We start from the raw sequence: 17859 nt of genomic DNA, 5'->3' as shown, positions 1-17859 counted from the left end.
TATATAATATATATATATATATATATATATATATATAATATATAATTAATTAATAATATATATAATACTAATAAAGTTAAAGTAATAATTATTACTACTCTACACACACACACACACACCACACACACACACACACACACACACACACACACACACACACACACACACAGAGACACACACATGAAAAATTCTAAGAAAAGATGCAAACTTTCTTATTATTTTCTGTGTTTCAATTCATAAAAAAATATGAGAAAAATTTTTATCAGGCAATTGCGGAATATTATTTCAGGAGAGACTTCAAGCAAAACCATAGCGAGACCCATTCGGGTTTCCTTCTCTTCCGCGAAGGGGAACTCGCTCGGGTTACGTTCGGAATCTATGAAAATGTTACCCAGATGCCCTCTTATGATCTTATTTTTGTTTAATATTGGGTGAACAACAAGGACAAAACGATATATGGAGACATTCGGTTTTCGAACGCAGCCTCGCGTTTATACCCTTTCGCATATCTCGTCAAGCCGGTCGTTGGGAAGGGGATATATAAAAATGAAGCGATATCAAAGACATAGCATACTCCAGCGCACTCTACAACGAATGAAAGAAAGAGAAAGAGCGGGTGTTGAATTTTTCTCCTTTGCTTTAATTCTCCCTCTGCCGCGCACCACGTCGCACGATTCGCGACACACGACTACACGAGTCGACGTGATTGGCCACCCTCGGAGGATAGTCGTCTATCATCGACGAAGCTGACACATTCAGTTCATAGAAATCATCAGGCGCACGAGGATATAAAGAGAACTGTCCCATTCGAAGATTAGCCGTCTTCCAACGTGGACCAGAAGTAATCAGAAGCAGTCGAGAGTCGAGAGATAATCAAGAGCTTGATTATCGTCTAATTGTATCTAGATAAATCAAAAACGAAACGCTAATATGTGCGTACGTACGTTGATTGGTAATGAGACGAGTGAGCCGATTGCGCCGATCACTGATTCGAAGCAATGCAGCAAGTCCCGTGTCAAGGAGAAATACATCAAGCTCTACGAAGAGATGATAGAGAAGGAGAAGCTCCAGCGTCAACGAGAACAAGCGGAGAACGCGCTCTTCCTACCCGACTTGGCCGATGATGTCCTGGTCGCCAGCACTAATCACTATAGTCAGATACTGAAGAAACTGTCTACGTATTACGAGGTCATGCGCCGCTCCAAAGTGTTTAAGTAAGTATAAAACGATCCTCCTCCTGGTTTTCAGCATAAAAACCGAGTTGAAGAAATGAAGAAATGATTTTTCTTATTCGAAGACTGTTTTTTTCGTCAGATCTCTTTGACTCTCGTCTCATCTGTTGTGCTTCGCTTTCTTCTATCACAGGTTCTGCGACGACGAATCTGGGTGATATGGAGCCAGCTAGGCGTACGTGAGCTCTTCAGGTCGGTGCGAGGTCCTTGCGCCTGCGAGGATCTCGTGTATACGCAATTCGTGGGCGTAGTCTTATCTTGTAGGTCATTCACGCTTGCTAATTTTATAGACGAAAGTTTTTTTTTTATTAACGGAAGTGTATTATAATCATCATGACTTTATTTGTCATTTCTAAATTCTTTCTGAAATTCAGTTCTTCATTTTTAAATAAGAAATAAATAATTTGTTATCTTTTAATTCATAAATTCTTTAAATTTAATTCTTTATTTTTAAGTGATAAATATTATAAATAGATCCAAAAGTTAATTAATAATTTGGTAATCTTTTAATTTTGTTATGATAAATAAATAATTTGTCTTTATTAAATTCTTGATTTTAAATGACACAGAAAGATATGATGATGATACATGATTTTATGTAATACTTGAGTACACATCTGTTGCGCGTCACTGTTTTCGGGAAGTTCCCATAGCAAAGCATCATTACTTACTATTAATAATCTTGAAATACGATTTGCAAGAACTCGATATGTGCAGTGTCTTCATATGCGATATTCTTGCAAATTAAAGCAAAGTGAAATCGCTTCATTATAGCCATTCTCGTTACGTGTTACTCGAGACATATATGGCGATATCAATGAATGCGGACAATATGTGTAATGTAACGCAAATCTATGCAAAAAAATAATATTCTTTATATATTTTTTCTAGGCATGTATTCTCATAGATTCGTTTCAGTAGTTTTTCGGGAAATTTGTTATGTCGGAGTTATTACAAGCGGGAATAAATTATTTCCATGATAGTTATAGCTCCAAACTTATTGGACAGAATCATATCGATGCATCAACATTGTATAAAATTTCGATGATAAGCATGTCTCGCTATCGAGGAGCAAAGGTTTGTCGCGATTCGGAGCAAAGTTGGAGCACGAAATATGACTCCGATTAGGAATTTTTTTCACGACTATCTTTACATAGAAAATCAAATCTTAAAACTTCTAGATGATCTTAGAAATCTTAATTTAATGTCACATAAAAAAAACAAACACAATAGTTAAGGAGGTACAATTGATATTTTAAAATAAAAAATTATTTGATCAATTGATATTTTAAAATAAAAAATTATTTTTTTACAGAAAATTTGAGTTTTACAAATAATTCTAGATCACAAATTTTTGTCTTAGACTTAGATTTTTGGTACTATTTTTAACATTTTAATTTATAAATATAATAAAAATAAGTAAATTAATAAACCATAAAAATGTATTGTTTAATGAAAATAGAATGTTATAAACTTTATATAATTTGTTTAAAGTTTGTATATAGTTTGTTTAAAGTATAAATATTAAATATTAATATATACTATATAGATCATATCTCCTTAGCAAAACGACCACAATTGAGTAAAGCAATAACGTAAGCAATAACAAATAAAAAAATATTGATTTGCTTACAACTTATGTTTTTCTGTATACAACTATCTCAAGAAATAAGATAATCACAAATACATGTATCTTATGTTTATTTTCAGAAGTAAAAAGAAAAATCCAATTCTTGAGTTTCTTATTTTCTAAGACAGATGCAAAAAGTAACTTCCAAAAATTGCAAGTTATTTACATATTGCTGTCACTATTTCATGGAATGATTTTGTTGAAGTATTTAAAAATTTAATTAGATATAGATAGATATAGAAATAATATTTTTGGCCATCAAAATATCTATGTAGGAAACTCAAGCATAATGAACAATATATTGCAAAATGTTTTGACATTTTTTGCAACCAATTTGAGCGTCCTACATAATTATTTTGATGATCCAGTAAAATTATTTTTAGATTTATATGTTAGTTAAATTTTTAAATACTTCAGCAAAACTATTTTTTCTGTATTTTTAATAATATGCATATGTACATTTTAATAACGCATGATAAGATTTAATTAATTCTAGTATCGCAATTGGGAGGCGCGATAATACACTTCTAATAATCTAAGAGATATGTGCAGTCACACGAGTGTTTTTTTTAATTTTATCGAAATAGATCTAGAGTAAAAAAAAAATCACTTATCATTGACGCAATAAACATATACACACGCATCTTAGAGTGTTTTTAATCGAATTGAATTTCTACATTCATACAAACGCTATTCAATGGATGATGCAAGAGAGATCGATGACGTACAATAAATTCCAATAAAAAATTATTCACGTTTTCTCAAGAAATCTTATGTGTAGTTGCACGTATGTCATCAATGTATTTTCTCATTTACGCGACTCTGTCTTAACTCGATGCTAATCTTTGGTCTATTTCCGAGTCATTACACAGCAAAGATTAAGGGTAAAGCGCGTAAAAAACTTTTTATCAATCGCTATCAAAACATATCAAAACATCCTATAATTGCCTTTATATTTAATGGAACGAAACGTTTGGTTTAAAAAAAAAGATTAAATTATCCTTGACATACTACGAAAACTTTATTATAATTATTTTAATTTTTTTATGCACATTTGCATAAAAATTAAAATCTGGAATTAAAGATATTTCTATTTCTATTATTATAATCATTTTAATTTCTTGTATGCACATTTGCATACTGCACATAAAAACTAAAATCTGGAATTAAAAATACTTCTATTTTTATACATTACGTGCTTTCGCTAAAGATCTTCAAATATTGCAAACAACGTACTATTTTCGGAGTTTCCTAATATCTCGTAAGTGATTTTTCTCCAAGGCCATCCTCGCGTTTTCTAGATATTTTTAAAACAATCTGATAATGAGCTTCGAGCGCAAACTTTAAAAAAAATAGAAACGTTTTACGATTCTCTTAATTTTTTTATCTTTAATAAAAAGATTAACATCGATAATGTTCCAGTAACATCCCAAGCATATTTCTTTCGAATATCCAGTAATCACTAACATCAATATTATAATTTCACACTCAACTAATAAATGTAATATGTAATATAACATATGTTCAGAGATGAGAAGTAAGTAACGATATGAAATTATAACATTGATGTGTTGGTGTTTACTGTTCTATATGTAAGGGATTACGTGATCGAGTAAGTCCTTCTGTCAATCACACCGCAATTATTCCGGGCGTTAACACTAGGCGTCCATAATTAGTCAATTATTAAGTATGTGATTATATGTCTGCGGCGTGTCTCGTGCCAGAGCGCAATGACTGCGTCTGCCACGTCATATATTCTCTACGGAAAACGTAGAGACGTGCGAATGGAATAATATAGCCTTGAAAAGGCCGTGCGTGTGAACAATGCATGGAATGAGCTTTTTTCGCTTTTCCTCCGAGGTCTCTCATCAATCTTCTTTTTTTATCGCGTGCCACATTCTCTTAGGATTTGTTTATATTCAGGTATTTCTTTTTATATCCCGTATTTTTAAAATTATATCTTTATCAATATAACACCTTTAATAAGATGTTCTTTTTTTATTTTCACTAAAGTGCTTTATTTTATATTATTGTTATTGTAATTTTATTACAGAGATGCGTATATATATTTGGTGCACAAGAACACAAGTACATGATTTCTATTATGTAATGATTGTTCAATGACTTAGTGGTTGTAATGATTTAGTAGGAGATTAAATTTTTTGCTGAGTTTTATTTATCCTCGATGAATGAGGCAAAAATTTTTCTTAGAATTTTTTCTATAATTTTTTAGAATTTCTGAATTTCTGAATAAATAAACGTTCGAATTTTTCAAAACTTTTGCATAATTTTATAACTTTTTTGAAAATTTCTCAGATTTTTTTGTACAATATTTATTACACAAATTGAATCATTTTTCAGAAATATGTACCATTAAGAAAGTCTACATATTTTAGAATTTCATTACATTTCCGAAGAAAATTGATAAAATTTTGAGAAATTCAAGAGATATTTTGCAGAAATCTTTAATAAATATATGATATAAAAAATTTTCAAAAATATTACGAAGTATGAGAATTTTTTCACCAAGGTTCTTTTATTTTAGACATAAGATATAATTTAGTGCTGGAACAGTTATATGATTTTCACCGTGTAAGGACCATTCAAATGCAATTTAGTAGCAGATTAAATTTCTTCCTGAATGTTTCATCATATTAATTGTTACATCGTAAATTATCATTTTTTTCAATAATGTACATAATGCGTGCACTTTTCGCACGCCAGGCGTCAGTAATTTTTGTTTGCACAGCATAATGGAAGATAATGGACTTCCTTTCGCACTCTCTGGAATTGCATACGTGCGCATTCTCGGGACTGGTAATACAACTCCAATAAAAAGATATAATTACAGACTCCGAGTGCGTTGGGCGGCCGCAGAAACTCGTTCGTGCTACAAAGGCGTGGGGAAATATCTTGTCGCGGACGTTCTTTATTAAAAGGCCCGTTCTGTTGATCGATTATCCTAGGGTCTCGAAAATGCATCCTTGAAATCGTTTAATCATCTTTAATAATTACTTTCGCGAAATTAATACGATGACGGTATTTTGTACGTCAATCGGCCGATCAAAAAGAGATTATCTTATATTTATATATTACACATCATACATTTCCAAGAATATTATTATTATAATTAGATGCTGTAGATATGATGTATGCATACGAATCACTCCATTAAAACAAAATCGTGTTATAATTGTTTCCCATTTCTACACGAGTTTACTTAACGACCTGATATTATCAGTATATTAGTAATAACTGATAATTTGATAACACACAATCGACATAGTCTCAAGGATTTCTATTTATAGATATTTCATTCTAAGCAAACAAACGAGTTTAGGAGGGTTTCTATCGGGAGACATGCCCAACAGGCGTTCTACTTGTCGCGTTGAACGTGTAGCTGGCTGTTCGCCAAGTTGTTCGACATCTTGCATCTCCAGAGAATCTGCAAATGAAGCTTGACTAAACGACTTTGTTCGTTTTGCAATGTTCCATTATGCCGCGCAGCCGGTTTGTCCATTAAGAACACGTCACTGCATGATGGATACTTATCATCTTTCTTCTTTTTAAACTATGAACTATTCGTTTATTATATAATCTACCATTTAATTTACTTATTTGATTATAATAAAGTTAATAAATGAATTATCAATAATAATAATTCTTTGAGGCTGATGATTGGATTTAGTGGATTCACAATTATAAATTTTATTGTCGAACAATCAAAAAATTTAAATTTCTAATGTGTCATCTGCAAATTTGAATTATTTTTATTAATTTTCGTTCTTTTTATACGAGTTATATCATTTTAGTTCCTTGAAACTAATTGATGCCTTCTAAATAACATAAATAAGCTTTACAGATCCTACATCAAATATTACAAATTTTTGTAAGCATCAGATCTCCGGAAAATTAATAATTAATTAATTATTATTATTAATAATTTATTAATTTATTATTAAATAATCTATATAGCCTGACTTAAGTAGCCTGAACGGAAAATTTTCAATGATTAGCAACATTTTACGTTTTCTTTTTTCTGCGTTTTTTTATGTTTTTTTAATTTCTTGCGTATTATATTAAAATTGATTTAACATACATATTTATCTACACAGAGGAATCATGCACTTGGCAATTGCAAAGTTAAAAGAGCTGTACCTTGAGATTAACGCGACAAAATGTTTAACAGCAATAAAACGAATTAAGACTCCAGATAGAGATTCGTGCAATAGAGATTCGCACATATCACTTCGCGTCATTAATAAAATCAGAGAGGACTGATTTTGCTAGTTCGGTCGCGAATCTAAGCGGCAGATCGTGCGTGCCTTCTCGCACGTTTCCCGGTGCCACTTGATAATGCCTGGCTCGGCCTGGTGCACCTACACGTGAATACACGCACACGCATAGGTGCGTCCGGCACATCGAATTACGGTCGTGTATCCGGACCTACGACCCCCAGCTCTCTCTTTTACCGAGCCTCTATCGCGGAACGGAAAGTTATTTTAAATTGAGAAGAGAGCTTCCGTTTTCCTCCTCATCAACGAAGTAAAAAATAGGAAAAATCAAAAAGTAGAAAATAGAAGAAAGCTAATAAATGAGAGGAAAGGTAAATAGTAGTGAAAAACAGCGCATGCACATTTGTCCAAATAAGAAAGGAATGTGTGTGTGTGTGTGTGTGTGTGTGTGTGTGTGTGTGAATTTTTCTAATGCGCTGCGAGAAGAGAAAGTAACAAAAAATAGAATTGCACAGAAAGAACGCTGTTGTATTGAAGTATCCAGCTAAAAGTTTAGCCAGATACAGATTTGAAAATAATTTCGTTCGAGTATTCAAATAATTATATGTATAGAACATTCAAGCTGGTAACAATCAGCTACTCAGCTGACATCAATTAAAAGTAACGTAAGTTACTTTTTATACAATATCTATATCTGTAACTGTTATATGATGTTATATGATGCCATATATTATATTCAGGAGTATTTTTGGATAATGCTAAGTTAAAAAGATAAAAATTAAAAGTTAAGTTAAAAAGTTAAAAAGTTAATTAATTTTAACTTAACTTAGTTACATTTTAGATTCTTAACTTTTTAACTTAATTTAGTTACATTTATCAATAACTATTAATTTTTAATTTGAATTTTTTGAAATCAATTCTTAGATACAATGCGAGAGGCTAATGAGTATATAATTTAGTAATTTTATATTGTATAATCGTTACTTGTGCAAAAATAATCAGATTCTTTAATAAATAAGCTGTAAGAAAGGAAAAATACGAAAAATTATGTAAAATAGTCAAACTTTTTCTTTTTTTGGTTGTTCGTTCAAAAAAAATTAACTTTTTAAAATTTAACTTTTAACTACTTATAATTATTTTTTTTATTAACTTAACTTTTAATTTAATTAATTTTATTATGGATTAACTTTATATTTTAATTATGTTAAATTTTCAAGGTTATTTAATTAACTTAACTTTAATTTAACTTAGTTAAAAAAAAAGTTAACTTATCCAATCCTGATTATATTACATTTATATTGTTGAGTGCGAAATTATATCATATAAATATATTTCTTTTAGTTGCTATCGACTGAGTAGAATATAAAAATTTTGCAACATTGCTCATATTATGACCTTCCTACATATTATTATTTTTGATGGTTCAACGAAATTATTTTCAAATTAATATCTATACTTAAAGTTTTAGATATTGCAGCAAAATTTTTCATTTTGAAAGCTTTATGGAAGCTTTATGGAAGATTATAATATCTCATTATCGTCAATCTCTCTGTATCATCGAGATATTTGTAACATACATTTTGATTACTATGCGTTTTTTTTTATTACTTATTAAGATCGATGAAAAATCTAAGAAATAAAAGGATATATTTATATTCGTCTCCAATGAGATTCATCTTCCAATCCAAAAGGAACACACAAAAGGAACTATAAAAAATTAACTAACTTTATTTTGATTTTTAACATCAATAAGCAGTCAATTTTGTAACCAAAAATCATCATTCTGCCTTTTATAGAATGAAGTCAAAATAAAGTTATTTTGATTTTCTCTTGATTTGTGTTCCTTTAGATAGACGTAACGCATAATGCTTGATAAGCAAAAATTTTCGTCTCGCGCGCATCCGTTCGTGTCGAAATTTCGATTTGGTAATCTTGAGGAAAAGACAGCTGTAAAAAATTCACGGATAAGCGCGAATTTCCGTAATGCCTGACCTCGATGATTAATCAACATTTCAAGGAAATTAGCGATTAATGCGATCACGCGCGTCGTATTGTCACAGATGTTTTTTATTGTTTTAATTATCATCGGACTAAGTTTCTTTCTCGGCACTGTGCACCCCTCGTGATTTATTCGCAAACATGAAATTAGTCCAAGGATGAAACACGCTTATATTTATTGGCGGCTCTTTTAATTGGTTAATGAAAGAGAAGTAATTTTTTTCATCGCGAACACATTTCTCTCATTTGCCTTACGCAATATTAATGCTATTGCGCAAATTATACGCCTCTGAAGATTATTTAGGTATATAATGACACGCAAAATTATTAAGTATCTTACTTGTGTCTGAAATTTCGCAAATGCTCGACATTACAGAGAAAAAGATAATTATACAAGTTTTGTATGTAAAATTAATATACATAAACTTGAATAAATTTTCTTATAGTTATTACAATTATAAAATAGATTATTCAATTTTATATATATGCGCGCGCGCGCGTGTGTGTATGTGTGTGTGTGTGTGTGTGTGTATGTGTGTGTGTGTGTGTGTGTGTATATACATTAATTGTACATATAAAATTTGTGTAGTTGCTATCACTACACTGAAAGAAAAGATTGGTTGCTGCAAGAAATTAGATAGTAAAATATGGGCATAGCATTTTTAATTGACTGTAGCAGCCAATTTTTGATTGTGTTAGCCCATCCGCAATGTCAGTATAGGATTTCGATAGACTAACGCAACCAAAAATTGGCTGTTGCAACCAATCAAAATGCTATGCCATATTTTACCATCTATAATTTGTTGCAACAGTCAATCTTTTCAATGTATGTTTTTTTCTCTGGTAAACATAGTAATTATAAAGGTGATTTATGTCTAAAATTTCGCAAGTCGTTGCAACGACTAATGGTGAGTATTTGCGAAATTTTAGACTTTTCATAAATCACTTTTATAATTACTACCACTATGTTTTTTTTTAAGTGTGGACTGCGCGAATAAAAAAAGCGCGATGCAAGTTTCGCGATGTTGAGAACATAATTATTTGTTACACGATTGATGAATAAACAAAGAAATTAAATCTGATTAAGTCTGATTAAGTTGTCATAGACGATAATTTCATGCTGAACTGTCATGCTAAACTGCATTTGATTATACATGGATTAAGTCACGTATTAATTTTTGCAACGAGATTAGTAATTATTTTATAAAATAAAAGTTACATAGAAAACTGAATAGAATTTTAAATATTATATATGTTTCGTTTTCTATAAAACATAAATTTAAAATGCAATACGTATTTCGCTTTTTAGGAAATACAAAGAATTTATTGGAAATATATATTTATGCAAAAAGCAGGACACCATCTCGAAATGCTCGACCAGTGTCGTTCTTCATAAACTATATACAAGACACTTCGGAGAATTTCGAGAAAGGATCACGTACGCGCGTGCACATACGTATGTACATGTACGTAAAGGAATTATTCGTTTTTTATAATTTTTAATGTATGCCACAGGCAACATGCGAATCTCAGCAGGAAGCGCCTGACGAAATTTAATAACGAGTTTGCCAGCTTCTCAAATTGCCTTTTTAGCATTCGGATCATATAAATCGCGGAATATAAATGTTGATAATTACATATTCTGCTCGTGTGATACTTGTTCATGTAATCTTAAAATAATTTTTTATATCTTTATTTTTTATATTTTATGTGTCACACCAAACCGATAACAATCCTGGTAAAATAAATTCTTATCATCTCATAATATTTTGAAGAAATTGTCATATTTAAAATTTATGAAGATTTCTAAAAAAAAAAAATGTCTTTTTTCAGAATTCACATATATAAAAGTTTTAAAAAAGATATCAATTTTCTAAGCACTTCTTAAAAGTTATAGCTGTATAACAAAATCTGAGATATTTTCTAAAAAGTTTTAAGTTATACAAAGATTCTGAGAAATTCTGAAATTTACATAAGAATTCTGAAAAATTATATGAAGAATTTTAAGAAAAATTTTCATCAGAAAATTTCGACATAATAATTAAAGTAAAAGACATGTATATGATGTAGTATTTTACATATGAGTTCTTCAGTTTGTTTAGAACGAGATACAGATGAATCTGTATAGACATTGATCACGATTGCTTATATTAGCAATGAAGGCGCGGAACATTCCCAAGTGCATTCAATCTCGATGATTTTATTTGACTTTGACGTCATAGCACACGCATAAATCAACGCTAAGTGATGCGCGCTACCAGATTATCTAACATAGTTACACATGACGAAAATTGTCCCGGTCGTTGATATCGTGATATCGCGCGTATCTTGCAAAAAATTGTCTTAGGTTTATCAGCGATAACAATGAATGAGAAGAGATCTGATCATTAAATCTAAATTGTGTATATAGTGATAGAAATTTTTACAGTTTTTATGTATTTCATTTTTTCAATTTCTTAATTTATTTTTTATTACAATTTATTACAATTTAATAATTGACTATTTGAATAGAATATTTGAATAAAAATATTCTCGATTATTTGTTGCAAAACTATCTTTAATATCTACTTTCTTTAATTTTGATGTTTAATAAATTAGTTTTTATTTCTTCAGCTAATTTACTTTTTACTTCTATTACTTTTATTATAATTTTCTTCAATTGACTTATTCATAAAACTATTTCAAAATCAGGAGATTAAGATTTATTGAATCTGTAATTGTCATTTTGCAGGATCCTCTTTTACACGACACAGCCCGCACATGTAATCATGATCGTTGCAGTTTTATTCGTTACATCGGTTCTTTTCCCAATCAAAGAACGAATACAAAGCTCTAATCATTCTTCAAGAATGATGTCTTTTATTTATCTCACATCCTTCGTTATACACTTTGGTGCTCAAATTTGGATGACTTTTGTATCTGGTACGTATATAACTAAAAAAATATATTGAATATATTTTTAATAAAATGATATATAAAATGAAGTCTCGTGATCTATTTTTCTAATTGATTTAAATTGACTTTCTCTGAAATAATAGCTATACCATTTATTCGCAGGCCTGTCTTTATACTTTGCACTGCCACGACATGCATTCGGCGAAGTGCAGCGCGTTCTATTTCCAAGATACTTTACGATTAACGCGTGTTTAAGTCTTATCACGCTCCTTATATTTGTCAAGCATCATCCAACGCATACATGGGACTCTGAAATTGCTGTTCAGGTATATAAATAATGCCTTAAAATATTTAAAAGATATAAAATACTTTAATTTAATTAGATATAATTTAATTTTCTCTGAAACGCGTAAATAATTCGTTTTATCTTAAATAAAAATAAATTATTAATTTAATTAATAAATTTAAATTCTCAGAAAAGTAAAATTTGTGTTATGTGCAGGTTGGTGCAATGTCCGGAGCCTTTTTCCTAGAGTTACTGATACGCCTCTATCTGACACCTCCGCTTCTCCAGCTGATCGTGCAGAAGAATAACTTCGAACGTGCTGCGGGCGTTGGCAACGAGATAGGCCGTCACAATCCTGGACCGCTCAAAAATTGTACGCATTACATGAAGATCCACCGAGCGTTTCGCCGAGTACATGTATGCATAGCTATGGGAAACATGCTCACTATGGCATGCACGGTACTTCATCTCTATTATATAGCGAGCAAATTATGCGCTTTGTAAGAATAATTTCAATCATAAAATTTATATATACATTTTTTTCGTGAGCTCAAAAAAGTTCTCGAAAAGAATATAGAATCTAGAAAATAATTTTGAGAAAAGCGTTGGTAGTAAGTACGTTAGTACGTGTCTCGTATGATAACTAAAGTTAAATGCATCGGAAATATTCAAACCTGGTGCAAGATGTGATTTTTCCTGCCATTAAAATTAATTGCAAAAGACTGTACAACGAGAATCTTTCAGTGCCTTGAATTTTAAACCTCGAACATATCGAGGTATATTGGTGTACCTTGTACTCAGTAGTCTGAACTTACTCTATGTTAAAATAGAGCAAGTATTCAGAAGACTATAATAGGTTTTATTTGCATAATGTAAGTCACATCGACTTATCCTCAGAACGCTAGCCAATTCAGAAGAGAATCAAGCTGAAGCGAAGGTAAAAGACCAGTTTTAATATTTCTCATAAATATGATCTGCTTATAATTCGTAGCGCTGTATAAATTATTGCTGAAAGTAGTGCGAAGCGCGTGCATGTAATTTGCGAGAATGTCTAGAGGTTGAGTGGACATAATTTATTCATCAGCACGAAGCGATCAAAGTTTTTATGTAAATAATATATATCTCATACGAAACTATATCGATTCATTTATATCTGTGTATGACTTAAAATAGATATAAAATATTTTTATACATGTAATTTATATAAGCTTTAAGGCATGAATTCTTGCCAAAGCATATTTCTTTTATTATATCAGCACAAGAATAATTAAATTCTTGCACTGAAAAATGTATTAATAATTAGATCAAAATATCTTATTTGCGAAAGTCGTGCTTGCTGTTTAATAACACTTCAAATTTAAAAAAAAAAATATTGAATTATCACGAATTTAAAGTAATTATTACATTGGAAAATGCAATAAAAATATATTTACTCTGTATCAGAGTCAATGATATTTATTGAAATTGCACACTAAAAAAATCGTATAGATATAAATGTAATAGTGATATGAACTGAAGGAATAAATCACTTTATATCGAATGAATTATAGGCTCATACATACACGGAGCTCATTACTGTAAATAACTGCATTCTATTCATTTAACATTTGTAAATTATGATATCTCATATAACAATATATGAGTATATAACTTTTTTTTATAATTTTTAGTCTATTAATTATTGATATACCTTCCCATAAATATCAACTCTAATCGAATATTTATGTAATACATCTTAAATTACCAATGAATATTATATGATATAAATTAAATTGGGAGTTTAATATTCCTATCAATGACAATATAATCGTCGAGTATACAGTATGTTCGCACGATGTCATTGTATGATATAATAACTTCACATATAAAAAATTTACACCTATATAAAAATCTGTACATTACATACTAATAATTGCAATCATACGATCACATTCTATGATATTAATTAACGCTACAATCTAATGATCCAATCTTTGCTCTAATAATAGTAAAATGGTTTTTTCCTATACCTAACTATATATAATATAACTCAATGACATTTAAAATGACTGATGCATAATTAATTACATATAATGATTTAAGTATCCATAACTGAGAAATCTTAATACTGAACAATTTCCAACAAGAGATATGATCGTGAATCTTTTCATTCTTATTTATTCTTATTAACATTGACAAATAACAAGGCCGAAATGATTTACTATATTACACTGTGTCGTCTGTCTCTTTTGTTGAAAGAAAAATGTTCACTATTATGTTTATAATATTTCTATAAACATATGTACAATTGTGAAACGCATTAAATAAAATGTTTTATAGTTGTCGTTTTCAGAACAAGCTATATACGTCTATTATATTAATAATAAAAAAGAAATTCTAATAGCAACATTCTCGAACATCTCGAAATGAAATAAATGCGTTTCAGTAAAGAAAACAATTATACTCGAAGAATCTCTGCCGCTTTATTGTAACAAATGGCTATCCAATCGGGTTGCGTGGCACCCCATTGAATTTGATTGACCTCGCCTTCTGCGGCAGTATAAGCGAGTATAGGATCCTCTATTGCTCTTGGCATTTGCTGTATATCCCAGATTAAAGCCTGATGATCATCACCGGCTGTGCAAATGTGACAGGATGAATGCGGGGCCCAGGCTATTCCATTAACACTGGCCCTGTTTAAAAATTAAAAGGAAAGAAATTAGTCAAAGAAATTTCTTAATCTTCCAAACATGATTTTGACATGATCAAAACAGACTAAAATCTACTGGATCATTTAATTATAGTCTTCTATTTATAATATAATTACTTTAATTATAATCTTCGGAACTGACTGTAAATCTATTGGATTCATTATGCACTATTTAGATAATACAGATTTCTATGAGTAAAAATAATTCAGCTTTTTCTATGAAGTGATGTTAAGATAAAATATACATTATATTTAAATTTACTATTATTATGTAGTTCTCTTAATTCTTGTATCTAGTACTATAGTAATTTGCTGTTTTATACAAAAATGTTAAATAATTCAATTTTCTTTTTGTTACATCTGCAAATTTGGATTATTTTTCTAAAAATAAACACTTAGCTTATTCTTTTTATTATAGGAGTTACATTATTTAAGTGCTTTGAAATTAATTAGTGTCTTTAATCAACATACATTAAATGGGCCTCGCAGTCAGTATCAATAACTGTGTTAGACATTAGCTTCGGAGAAAAGAAACTCAATATTACAAATATTTCTAGCGTTGTAATATTAACTTGTATATTATATTTTGTATATATAAATAATAATATTAAATCATTTTATATTGACCTGTGATTATTCAATCTTGCAACTGGCGTGCACGGTACTCGAACGTCCAGAATGATGACTTCGCAAGCGTCCATCGCTACAGTAGCGAGATAATTAGGATCTTGCTTGTTCCATGCTAATCGCAACAGCGGAGTGTGCTGCGGATCCTCATAGATAATTGTCGAATGCTCTAAGTGTCGTAAATCAAACATCCTCACGGATCCATCAGCACCGACAGAGGCGAACATGTCGCGGCCACCTCCGGCACGACTGAACGCGATATCATATACTTCCTTGTCGTGTGCAATCAATTGCGTTTTCACGTGACCACTGACCATGTTTGTGACTCGACCCATAAGCTGCCCTGTCTCCAATCCCCAAATTGTACAGGTAGTATCGATGCTGGAAGTTCCGATTAGATTGGGATCCACCTCGTTCCAGTCGAAAGACGTAAGCGGTGCACAGAAATCTGAGTTCTTATTATTATTTAGGACACACTCCAAACGAGTCTCAGGTTCCGCAGCACGCCATACTCTCAGATAATCACCGGATGTGGCAAGAAGATCAGGAAGTTGACCTGGTAAAAATTTTATTTATTAAGTAGTGCAGCATAGCTACTTTATAATTAAATCACTTTGAAATTTCATAGTGTTAATCTGACCAATCTGACTATTCATCTGCAAAATTTCTTAGAACTGACTTAACTTTTTCGAATTCTGTTTGTAGATATACAATAGATATTCAAGGATCTTAGTCTATCAGTCTATATCTATCAAAATATACAATAAATCAAATCAATTGCTTATAAGGAAATCAAAAGATCAAGATCAATGAAATTCTTCTAGTAGTTATAGATTTTTCCCTGCAGTTATATTTTTAGTTACATCCATTATAAAGAATTTATTTGATTATTGACATAAAAATTACAAGAAAATTGAATATATATATAAATAAGTACCTTTGCTGTCAGGGATCCACATAATTTTTGTAGTAGGATAAGGATGGTCAAATGTACTTTTAGCACTGAATTCAGATGTTTCTTCATCCAGTGAAACAATTTGTACTTTGTTATTATACTCCTCTACAAAGCTTCCCAATGCTAGACGAAATCTCTTGTCGGGTCTCACTGACCAGTTCATGCTGTACAATGGCCATGGCGCCTCATACTTGTAGATTTCTTTTCGTTTTGGTGGTATGGTATGCATAGCCATGATGCCCTGATATTTCTGCTTCTGAACCAAATATCATTTGACATTAATTTAATAGAAATATTTCGATAAGAAAGAAATTTATATTCTTTCATAGAAAGAAAAATATAAAATGTAGTAATAATAATTCAATTCGCTTATTCTTAAGAGATAGAAGAAAAATAACAGCAAAGTCAATTGACAAGCAATATAAGGATAAAAAAATATAATTATATGTAAATCTATTAAAGCAAATTAAAATGTTAATACAATTGATGAAAAAATTTATCTACTAACCTGTAATTGTATATGACACGAAAATGACCACCACGAATAATCTGACTGCCAAGAAATTAAATCTTTATGATCATCATATCGCTAGGAAAAATAAAATCATACAAACATAAAGAATCCACATATACGCCGCGTCTATAATAAAAACCACAGGTCGAATGAAGAAAGTTGTTCGGTAACGCCGTAACTAATATTCCGAAAATAAAATGACGTCCTTTTAGATATCACAAAGGAAAGCGACTATAAAATCTTCTAAATTCTTTCTCGAATTAATTGCAATTTTCTCTATTACGAAAACTGTACCGAATCTCATAAATAATACAATGTTTTACAATGTTTCATAAACAATACGACCACTCTCACAATTGGTCACTGTGACCAATGTGGCCAATTGTGACAATGTGCAATGTGTATTCTATGGAATACATCATGGTGGAAGCAGAGAGAAACCTGGGAGAGACTATGCCGGCTTTTTTCCTATTAAACTAACACGAATCCCATCTACTTTCGACGATACGATTTCATCGATAATATCAGAAAATGTACGTAGTCATGTAATTCCCAAACTAAAAATGAATGTAAGTGTACGGGCGATTTCAACAACAACAGGAGAAAAGCCGGCATGTAGAGCTTCTTTTAAGTTTCTCTCTGATAGAGTGCTTTCTATTTAATATTTTAATGACAAGTCGACACAAGCGTCATTCTATCCTTCTTGACATTTAGAATGACAAAGATAGAACGACACTTGTGTCGACTTGTGTCACCAAATGAAAAGCACTCATAGTCGATTATTCTTTTCACATTCAA

At 30.7% G+C, this 17859-nt stretch overlaps 2 protein-coding genes across 2 annotated transcripts; one reads left to right on the top strand and one right to left on the bottom strand.

The window, feature by feature from the left end:
- The first annotated feature begins 930 nt into the window (after window positions 1-930).
- Window positions 931-12780, top strand: LOC105621320 (transmembrane protein 205). Its single transcript, XM_012202786.1, has 4 exons — window positions 931-1214; window positions 11827-12017; window positions 12153-12316; window positions 12493-12780. Exons 1-4 carry the CDS (start codon window positions 931-933, stop codon window positions 12778-12780), a joined length of 927 nt encoding a protein of 308 aa, XP_012058176.1.
- Window positions 12781-14713: 1933 nt separating this feature from the next.
- LOC105621319 (DDB1- and CUL4-associated factor 7) lies at window positions 14714-16782 on the bottom strand. Its single transcript, XM_012202785.1, has 3 exons — window positions 16530-16782; window positions 15593-16148; window positions 14714-14948 (listed from the first exon to the last, which is right to left on the bottom strand). Exons 1-3 carry the CDS (start codon window positions 16780-16782, stop codon window positions 14714-14716), a joined length of 1044 nt encoding a protein of 347 aa, XP_012058175.1.
- Window positions 16783-17859: the final 1077 nt, after the last annotated feature.

The sequence above is a fragment of the Atta cephalotes genome, assembly GCF_000143395.1.
Source record: "Atta cephalotes unplaced genomic scaffold scaffold00033, whole genome shotgun sequence".
Lineage (NCBI taxonomy): Eukaryota > Metazoa > Arthropoda > Insecta > Hymenoptera > Formicidae > Atta > Atta cephalotes.
This window is presented reverse-complemented; position numbering and strand designations above follow the sequence as displayed.

What these genes read in the sequence shown, in the direction of transcription:
- LOC105621319 (XM_012202785.1), bottom strand. Translation starts at nt 16,782, where the DNA reads ATGGCTATGCATACCATACCACCAAAACGAAAAGAAATCTACAAGTAT. An exon ending in GTGGATCCCTGACAGCAAAG is followed by an intron (nt 16,149 to 16,529) that starts GTACTTATTTAT and finishes AATTTTTACCAG; the next exon opens with GTCAACTTCCTGATCTTCTT. An exon ending in GCAAGATTGAATAATCACAG is followed by an intron (nt 14,949 to 15,592) that starts GTCAATATAAAA and finishes ATTTTTAAACAG; the next exon opens with GGCCAGTGTTAATGGAATAG.
- LOC105621320 (XM_012202786.1), top strand. Translation starts at nt 931, where the DNA reads ATGTGCGTACGTACGTTGATTGGTAATGAGACGAGTGAGCCGATTGCG. An exon ending in CGCCGCTCCAAAGTGTTTAA is followed by an intron (nt 1,215 to 11,826) that starts GTAAGTATAAAA and finishes GTCATTTTGCAG; the next exon opens with GATCCTCTTTTACACGACAC. An exon ending in TTGGATGACTTTTGTATCTG is followed by an intron (nt 12,018 to 12,152) that starts GTACGTATATAA and finishes ATTTATTCGCAG; the next exon opens with GCCTGTCTTTATACTTTGCA.